General features: G+C 35.8%; 1 protein-coding gene across 1 annotated transcript; it reads left to right on the top strand.

Moving 5' to 3' along the window:
• The first annotated feature begins 3,386 nt into the window (after positions 1-3,386).
• On the top strand, positions 3,387-5,223 carry LOC115963525 (protein FAR1-RELATED SEQUENCE 5-like). Its single transcript, XM_031082548.1, has 3 exons — positions 3,387-3,633; positions 3,740-4,913; positions 5,073-5,223. The coding sequence occupies exons 1-3, from the start codon at positions 3,387-3,389 to the stop codon at positions 5,221-5,223; spliced, it is 1,572 nt and encodes a 523-aa protein (XP_030938408.1).
• Positions 5,224-8,288: the final 3,065 nt, after the last annotated feature.

Genomic DNA, 8,288 nt, shown 5'->3' with positions numbered 1-8,288 from the left:
TAGGTTCGTCCTCAGCTGTTCCCCTTGACACCTCGGCCTTCGATCATTCGTCCTCGGCACACGGCCTCCTCGGCACGGGCCTTGAGCCCGGATAGAGCGTGGGCCGGATCGTAAACTCCCCGGCCCCACAGTAATATTAAATCATAATCAAACATAAATAAATATTGAGTTTATATATATATATATGAAATTAATATCCTTGAACTTTTTATTAGAGTTCAATATTCTATGCAAGTCTTCATTTAAATTATCTTAAATCATATTTAGCCCATTTGATTACCCAATACTTTTTTTTTTGGTTATGCCAATCCCATTTAGTATATATGAAATTAAAAAAAAAAAAAAAAAAAAAAAAAAAAAAAAAAAAAAAAAAAAACAAACAAACAAAAACTGGAATAGGGGCCGACATTGGTTTGTTCGCCCATTAATTGATCAAGTACAATACAAACACAAGCCCAGGCCAATTTAAGAAAGCAATATATAAGTTGTTAAAGACTTGCAAGCATTTGGTACAAGTGGATGACAGCTAAGGCTGTGTTTGGTTCCCGTAAAATATTTTCCGGAAATGCTATTTTTGGGAAAGGAAAATATTTTCAAGTGTTTTGTTGCATTATGAAAATTGTTGTAGAAAATATTTTCAAGTGTTTGGTTCTATTTTGAAAATGCTATTTTCCTACAAATTTTTCACATTTTTTCAGCTATTTTCTCAGCATCCAAACAAATATTATTACAGAAAATTTCAAAATCATAGCCAAATCCCAATCCACAGAACAAATCACAGCCAAATCCCAACACCACACACCACTGAAACTCCAATTCAACCCACGACAGCAAACTCCGGCAATCAAAAGCCACAACCACCAAAACACCATTACCACACCACCACAACAACAACAAAAATCAAAATCACACAGAGAGAGAGATCGGTGGGTCGAAGGCTCTGGGTTGAAGGTGAGATCGTGCAGAGGCGAGATCGAAAGCGAGATCGAGCGGTGCGGTGTGATCGGTGCGGTGCTACGATCGATGAGACCGGTGCGATCTGGTGCGTGCGATCGTCGGACTGGAGCTCGGGGTTCACCAGTGACGTCGAAGGCGTGATCTGGGCTCTCTCTCTCTCTCTCTCTCTGGGTCCGAAAACCATTTGAAGTGAAAATAGGAATGAAAATGAATTTCTGTGGTCAAAGCTTCTTTTTTATGGTCAAATGAAAATGATTTCCGGAAAATTCTATTTTCAAAACCAACCAAACACCTACATTTACGGAAAAGCATTTCCGGAAATGATTTTCACCCAAAACAAACACAGCCTAAGCTTGCCTAAGCATTGGTTTGTTCGTCCATCTGCAACAACTTGACCATCACTGTGACAGTCAAGCAATGAAGACTTGCAGAAATGGCAAAAACGTAGTGAGAGCGAGAGAGACAAAGACAGAGAAGAAGAATAAGAAGAAATAGAGATGTAATCTCATGGTTTGACAACATCTCATGGTGGTTGGAGCTTCAACAATGGCTGTAAGTACCCAAAAAAATCTCTGATCTGAACCTGTGATTGGGCGGTTTTATTGATTTTCTTCCATAGGGCGGTTTTATGGGTTAAAAGAATCGTTTTGGTGAACGGTTCATGGTTAACCCGATCACATCGTACGGTCCGATCTAGGTTTCAAAGCCATGTTTACAGATTGTTCAAGCACTTCTTTAACGTTGACAATGTTTTGGTTTGGAGGTTCAAGGGCTTTGATTCTAAAAGCTTTTGTTTTTGTTTTTGTTTTTGCTTTTTTTGTTTTTTTTTTGTTTTGGGTCTGTTTGTCTGTTGAGAACCCCACGACAAATATTCATGGCTTCAAATCTGATAATTTCATGGGGGGCTCCTTGGTGGGAAGGATTGGATTCTACAATGGCATAGGTTAGGCTAATAGGCTCTTTATCTATGGAGGAAGAGAGATTGCAAATATATATAGAAAAATAACGCAGTGGGTGTTCTATTTCCAATAGGCACAATTGAATGTTTTGAAAAACCTCTTGATCGGGAATAGGAAGAATCACCACTAATCAAGACAGATTTGAAGAAGGTCCAAATTAATGCTCAATTATGTCTTGAAGAAGGTCCAAATTAATGCTCAATTAATTTAAGAATAGCAAAATATTAATTACAAAAGGAAGGGATAATGTGTACCTAATATGGACTATTTTTTTTATTTTTTTATTTTTTTTTAAAGTATGGTGGCAATTGAATAGGTATGAAGGAGTGATTCAGTTAAATGAGGAGAGGAAGAGACCAAGGAGGGAAGAGAGAGAGAGTTTGGCATTGGGAAGCTGAAGTTGTGAAGTTTTGAAAGCGTGAAAAGCTGAAGTTGTGGAGTTTTGTAAGCCTGAAAGATAGGAAGACAAAGAGGGGTTAGCATTAAAGACTATTTAGCTTGGCTGGGGCTTTACGGTGGTAAGCGTTAACTGTAATATATAAAGATTGGGGATTGGGCTTTAAAGGGGAGATAAGGATGAGAATAATTTCTTTTTAATAGTATATTAAAATTAGGAAAAAATTTTAGAAAAAAGAAGGGCTAAAAAGGCTCACACAAAAAAGGCTTCCATGTTTTTATTTGGTCACATTTTTTGTTTTTTTTTTTTCTTTTTTCCTTTAAGCTGAATTGGAAAGGCTTTGACGTGGGCTTGATAGTAGAACTAAATAAATAAAAGCTAGGCTGGATTAATTATACAAATTTATTATAGAGTGATAGTGGAAGTAAATAAATAAGTAATGGGTTGCATTTATAGGGTTGGGATTTATAGGGCTAAAAATTGTAAAAACCATTTTAAAATTGAAGGAAAAATTATATATATATATATATATATATATATATTTAAAATGACGTGGCAGCTGATGTGGCGCAACGTGAAAGCAGCAACATCAAACACTACGCTTCGGCTTTTAGTAATATATAGATGGGATTTATAGGAGTAAAAATTGTAAAAACCATTTTAAAATTGAAGGAAAAATTATATATATATATATATTTTTAAAATGACGTGGCAGCTGATGTGGCGCAACATGAAAGCAGCAGCATTAAACGCTACGCTTTGGCTTTTAGTAATATATAGATTTGTCCATAATTATTTTACTTGCTACCATGCTCAAGTGATTATATCTAGTAAGCATGGACATGATATGGGGTAAAGTGCTCTCGTCAATGTACAAAAAAAAGGGATTTGTTCAATACTAGTAATTCAATATTTAGTAATGCAGCAAGTAAACATGGGTATCTAGTTTCTTATTATATGTTTTATTTTTATATCATTGACTAATTTATCAACAACACTAACTTGTTTTGCTTTAATTTGGTTTTTGAATTTCTCTTTAGGTGCTCCTCTTTTCAAAGTTACTAGTCAGTATAATGTCTATAATTAATGATGAACAAATATGCCTTAAAGGTGATAAAGAAAATGAAGATATTTATGCTAATATTATGCAGAATTCTGGTTGTCAAGGGAAAATATCTGTTTGGAAAATGGAGTTTGACTCAGAAGAGCATGCTTACCAACGGTATAATGAATATGCTAAAGAAGTTGGATTTAGCATTCGAAAGCAATGGAAAAATGAGGATAGATTTAGTGGAGTAATATCAAGTAGAAGATTTGTCTGTTATATGGAAGGCTACCAAAAAAAAAGATGAGCGAGTGGTTGTGAAAAAGCCGCGAAAAGAAACTAGAACTGGTTGCTTAGCAAGACTAACCATTTCTCTTCAAGTTAATGGAAAATATCGGGTCATTGATTTTGAATCAAATCACAATCATGAGTTAGTGGATAAGTCATGTGTACACATGTTACCTTCTCAAAGAATTATTACTGATGTTCAAGCTATTGAAATTAAGTTGGCAGATAATTCAGGTATACCACCTAAACTGGCACATGAATTGATGAGTCGTCAAGTTGGTGGTAGAGAAAATCTTGGTTTTGCTAAGCAAGATCATAAGAATTATTTGAGGACTAAGAGGAAAAGAGATTTGCAGCAAGGTGAAGTCGGGGGTCTTTTGAATTATTTTCTTAGTCAAGTATCAGAAAATCCATCATTCTTTTTTCGAGTTCAATTGGATGTTGAAGACCAGATCACTAACATATTTAGGGCTGACGCTAAAATGATTTTCGACTATGGTATATATGGTGATGTGGTATTCTTTGACACAACTTACCAGACCATTAAAGAGTGTCGACCTTTTGGAGCATTTGTTGGAGTAAATCATCATTATCAGCTAGTCGTATTTGGGGCCTCTTTGTTATATGATGAAACTAGTCAGTCATTTGAATGGCTATTTCATACATTTTTTGAGTGTATGTCCGGTAAAAAGCCAAAGACAATATTTACTGATCAAGATCCTGCAATGGCAAAGGCAATATCTTTAGTGATGCTAGAGACTTATCATAGATTGTGCTTATGGCATATTTATCAAAATGCTCTTAAAAATCTTAATCATCTATTTAAGAGCCAAAAAACCTTCAATGCTGATTTTAGAAGTTGCATATATGATGGTGAGTATGAAGAGGAGTTCATTAGTGCTTGGGAGAATATGTTGGAAAAATATGATCTTCAAGAAAATGAATGGTTGCAAGATCTATTTAAAGTGCAAAAAAAGTGGGCTATGGTGTATGGGAGAAATACCTTTTCTGCAGGTAAGAAAAGTACACAGCTTAGTGAGAGTTTCAACTCTCTTTTAAAAGATTATTTGAAGTCTGATTTGGACATAGTACAATTTTTCAAACATTTTCAAAGGGCTGTTGATGATGTCCGTTATAATGAAGTTTGTGCAAACTATGACATGAGCCAAAAAATTCCCACTTTGAAGGTTAATGTTCCTTTGTTGAGACATGCCAGAGATATCTACACAGGAGCTGTTTTTACTATGTTCCAAGATGAGTTCGAAAAGTAATTGATGGTGGTTGTTGACACCTTTCATCAAAGTGGACCAATTTCTACATATAAAGTTCATAATTGTGAAGGTTCTAGGCAACATACAGTTACATCTTCAAATGGTTTGATTACATGTAGTTGTAAAAATTTTGAGTTTGTTGGAATTATGTGTAGCCATATTTTGAAAGTACTCAATGAGATGAAGATTAAGTTGATGATCCCTGAACAATTCATATTGAAGAGATGGACCAAGAATGCAAGGGTTGGAACTGTTTTGGATATTCATGAGTGTGAGGTACAAAGTGACCTTAAGCTAGAAATGTGAGCTTGTTATAGAAATTTAAAGAGACATTTGATTTCCTTCTAAGTCTTGCAAGTGAGTTAGATGCAAAACTAGAAGAATATTTAAAGATTGAATCCCCGAGTGAGACCCTTACGCCTTCCTCAACGTCTTGTGAAAATCAAGTCGTCAAGAGCACATGTACCATACAAGCAAAAGGTTTAAAGAGAAGGGAAGTTTCACGTGGGAGAAAACGGTTGAAAGGTTGTCTTGAAAAGGGAAATAAAAAAAATAGAAGCAAAAAAATCCAAACTCTCACATCTAGCTTAACTCCTCCAACCACATGTTCCACCACCATGACATAAACCTCAGGTACTTATTGTGATTTTATATCCCATTGTTGAATTTGTCACTAGAATTGTGTGTGTGCAAGAAACTATTGCTCACTTGATACCACAACATAAATTTTCTCTTTAAAAAACATAATATTAAAAATTAAAAAAAAATTAAAAAAAATCAATATGGAATTGAATTTTTGGATTGTCTTAGATGCTACCATCTCATAGTTTTACTCATTTAAGTGACTAATAAGAGGTTGGATGATTGCAGGGAAGGGAGTGATGCCCAAAACAAAATCCTGTTTTTTGTACGGCCATGAGCTCCATCTCCTTCAACTTAGAAGCTTATGTTGTAGCTAAACTGCTTGCATCCTTTGGCTACCTCAAATTGCTCTTCATTGTTTTATTATCTTTGGTAGAAGTAGGACATCACATATATGCATTGTGTGATAATTTTACAACCAATGGTGCTAAGTTTTAAGCATGAGAAGTAATCTATTTTTGTACGGCCATGAGCTCCATCTCCTTCAACTTAGAAGCTTATGTTGTAGCTAAACTGCTTGCATCCTCTAGCTACCTCAAATTGCTCTTCATTGTTTTATTATCTTTGGTAGAAGTAGGACATCACATATATGCATTGTGTGATAATTTTACAACCAATGGTGCTAAGTTTTAAGCATGAGAAGTAATCTATTTTTTGCATTGCTTATAATATAGCTTTTGGAGAAATTTTTGTAGCATCCAAGTTGAAGAGATCAAATGACCCATTGTTCTCTTTCTTGTGTCTTGAGAGAAATTTCTTTAAAGTATCTTGCAAAAATATTCCTTTTCTTATGCTCTCTTGGAAATTAATGGAGTATTAGCTATATCTTTAAGTAATTTGTAATCAATTGCTTAACTCAGCTTTAAGCCAATATGAGATAAGCATTTGTGTAGAGAAGTGTAATATTCCAGTTGCTATGATGTGCTTATCTTGTAGCTCATGCAGCAAAGTATTTCCCAAGGCTTGCACTCAAAAAGGAAAGCAAATACAACATCACTGTCATAGTGATGACTCTAGAGAGGCACAATGAAGAAACTGCAAGATTCAAACACAAAGTCTAATGCATTTGCAATTCTTGAAGCAAACAAGTTTTGTCGAATTGCTCCATGAAAATTTCCTACAATTAATATTTTTATACCTATTCTATAATATCTCACGCAAGGATACAAAGAAAAAACAAATATAGAGAGACCCCATTTGTACTGAACTCCAACAAAAAAATTTCATTAATCAAGATAATGTACAATGGTTACATGAGCAGAAAATACAGAAATAAGCCTTGCATTCACCCAACAACAAAAAAAATGACCCTACAGCCTTGCATTCACCCTTGTTGATGAGGTACTTTTACAAAAAAATCAAGCTTCCACCAGCCTAAGCATTTTCACAAACACCTTCACAGCATTTCAAGGGTTACTATTGCTTCTCTTCACAGGTTGCTCAACTTAGTCCTCAAGGGTAGTACATTTCAATCAGAGAAAGGAAGCTTTCAATGCAATTGTTGTGCTACATAGTAATGCAAAATGAAGGAAGTCATAAGTATACTCAAAATTTTGCCACATGTATTCCACCACTATCTTTTCATTCTCTATGGAAATCATTAATAATTTAACACAAACTGAAAAAAGAGCTCCAGCTTTAGCAAGAGATGACTTCTTTGATCAAATTTCTCCCTTTCGGAAGAATACACGATGTGAATGGTCTCCCCAATAGATTGATGAAAACGGGTTTTGGAAGAATTCACTATCTTAGATCTTCTCATTTCAAAAATTAAGGAAAGGAAAAAGTAAGAAATACCGTGCAAGAGTGATGTTGAAGCTTGTTGAGGTCCAAAAAAAAAAAAAAAAAGGGGTTACAATAAAATAAGCCCAAAAGAAATGGAAGAGCAAGTCAAGCCCAAAAGAAATGGAAGAGCAAGTCAAAGCCCAAAAGAAAAAATCCAGGCTAAACCCAAAAGTAACAGGAACGGATGACCCATGGGGGATAAAAGAAAAGCCAGAGGATCCTGAAGCCCAGAAAAGGAAGCAGCATCCCAAAAGAGACCATGGCAAAAATATAAAGAAGCAAGGATCCCCGGAACCCTTCAAGCACAAATAAAAAGGAAGACTGAGACAGATCGGTAGAAAGAAGACAGGAAAAGAAGAAAAAAACAAGAAGCGCAAAACGACCTCTCATAGCACAGACAGCAAAAGGCCTCGGGGAACCAGGACAGGGAAGAAAGAATAGCAACGAACGACTTTCGTTGATGGCAGAACAAGATTCCGCCCAAATAGGAAAGAAAGGGAAAAGAGAAACACGCCAGAAATGGGGATACCGAGAAGGGCATACCTCAGCACGTCCCAAAGAGGATGACCGACCAGAAGCTTTTGAAGGAATCAGAACCAAGAGAAGGGAAGAATGAGGGAAAACGGCAAAGGAACTTACCAAGGCAACAGGGACAGAACATGCTCTGTTTGCAAAAGAGCAAAACAGAGGAACCCGGGATACCCAGAAAAATTCCATTATAAAAGGAGGGGACGGGTCGTGAAGAAAGGGACGAGAAAAAAGAAAAGAAGCACAAAAAAAAAAAGAGAAGAAACTCTCTAGGAAGAACCATCAGAAAGATCCATCCAGAAAGAAAAATACTAAGGGAAGAACAAAATACTGTCTCCTGATATCCTGTAAAGGCCACTATTGCACATACTCGGATTCAACGGGAATCAAACTTTGCAAGTTTTGAAGGCTGAAAT

This window comes from Quercus lobata, chromosome 10, assembly GCF_001633185.2.
Source record: "Quercus lobata isolate SW786 chromosome 10, ValleyOak3.0 Primary Assembly, whole genome shotgun sequence".
NCBI classification, from domain to species: Eukaryota; Viridiplantae; Streptophyta; class Magnoliopsida; order Fagales; family Fagaceae; genus Quercus; species Quercus lobata.
The sequence above is the reverse complement of the archived record's forward strand: the minus strand, read 5'-3'. Positions and strand labels throughout refer to the sequence as shown.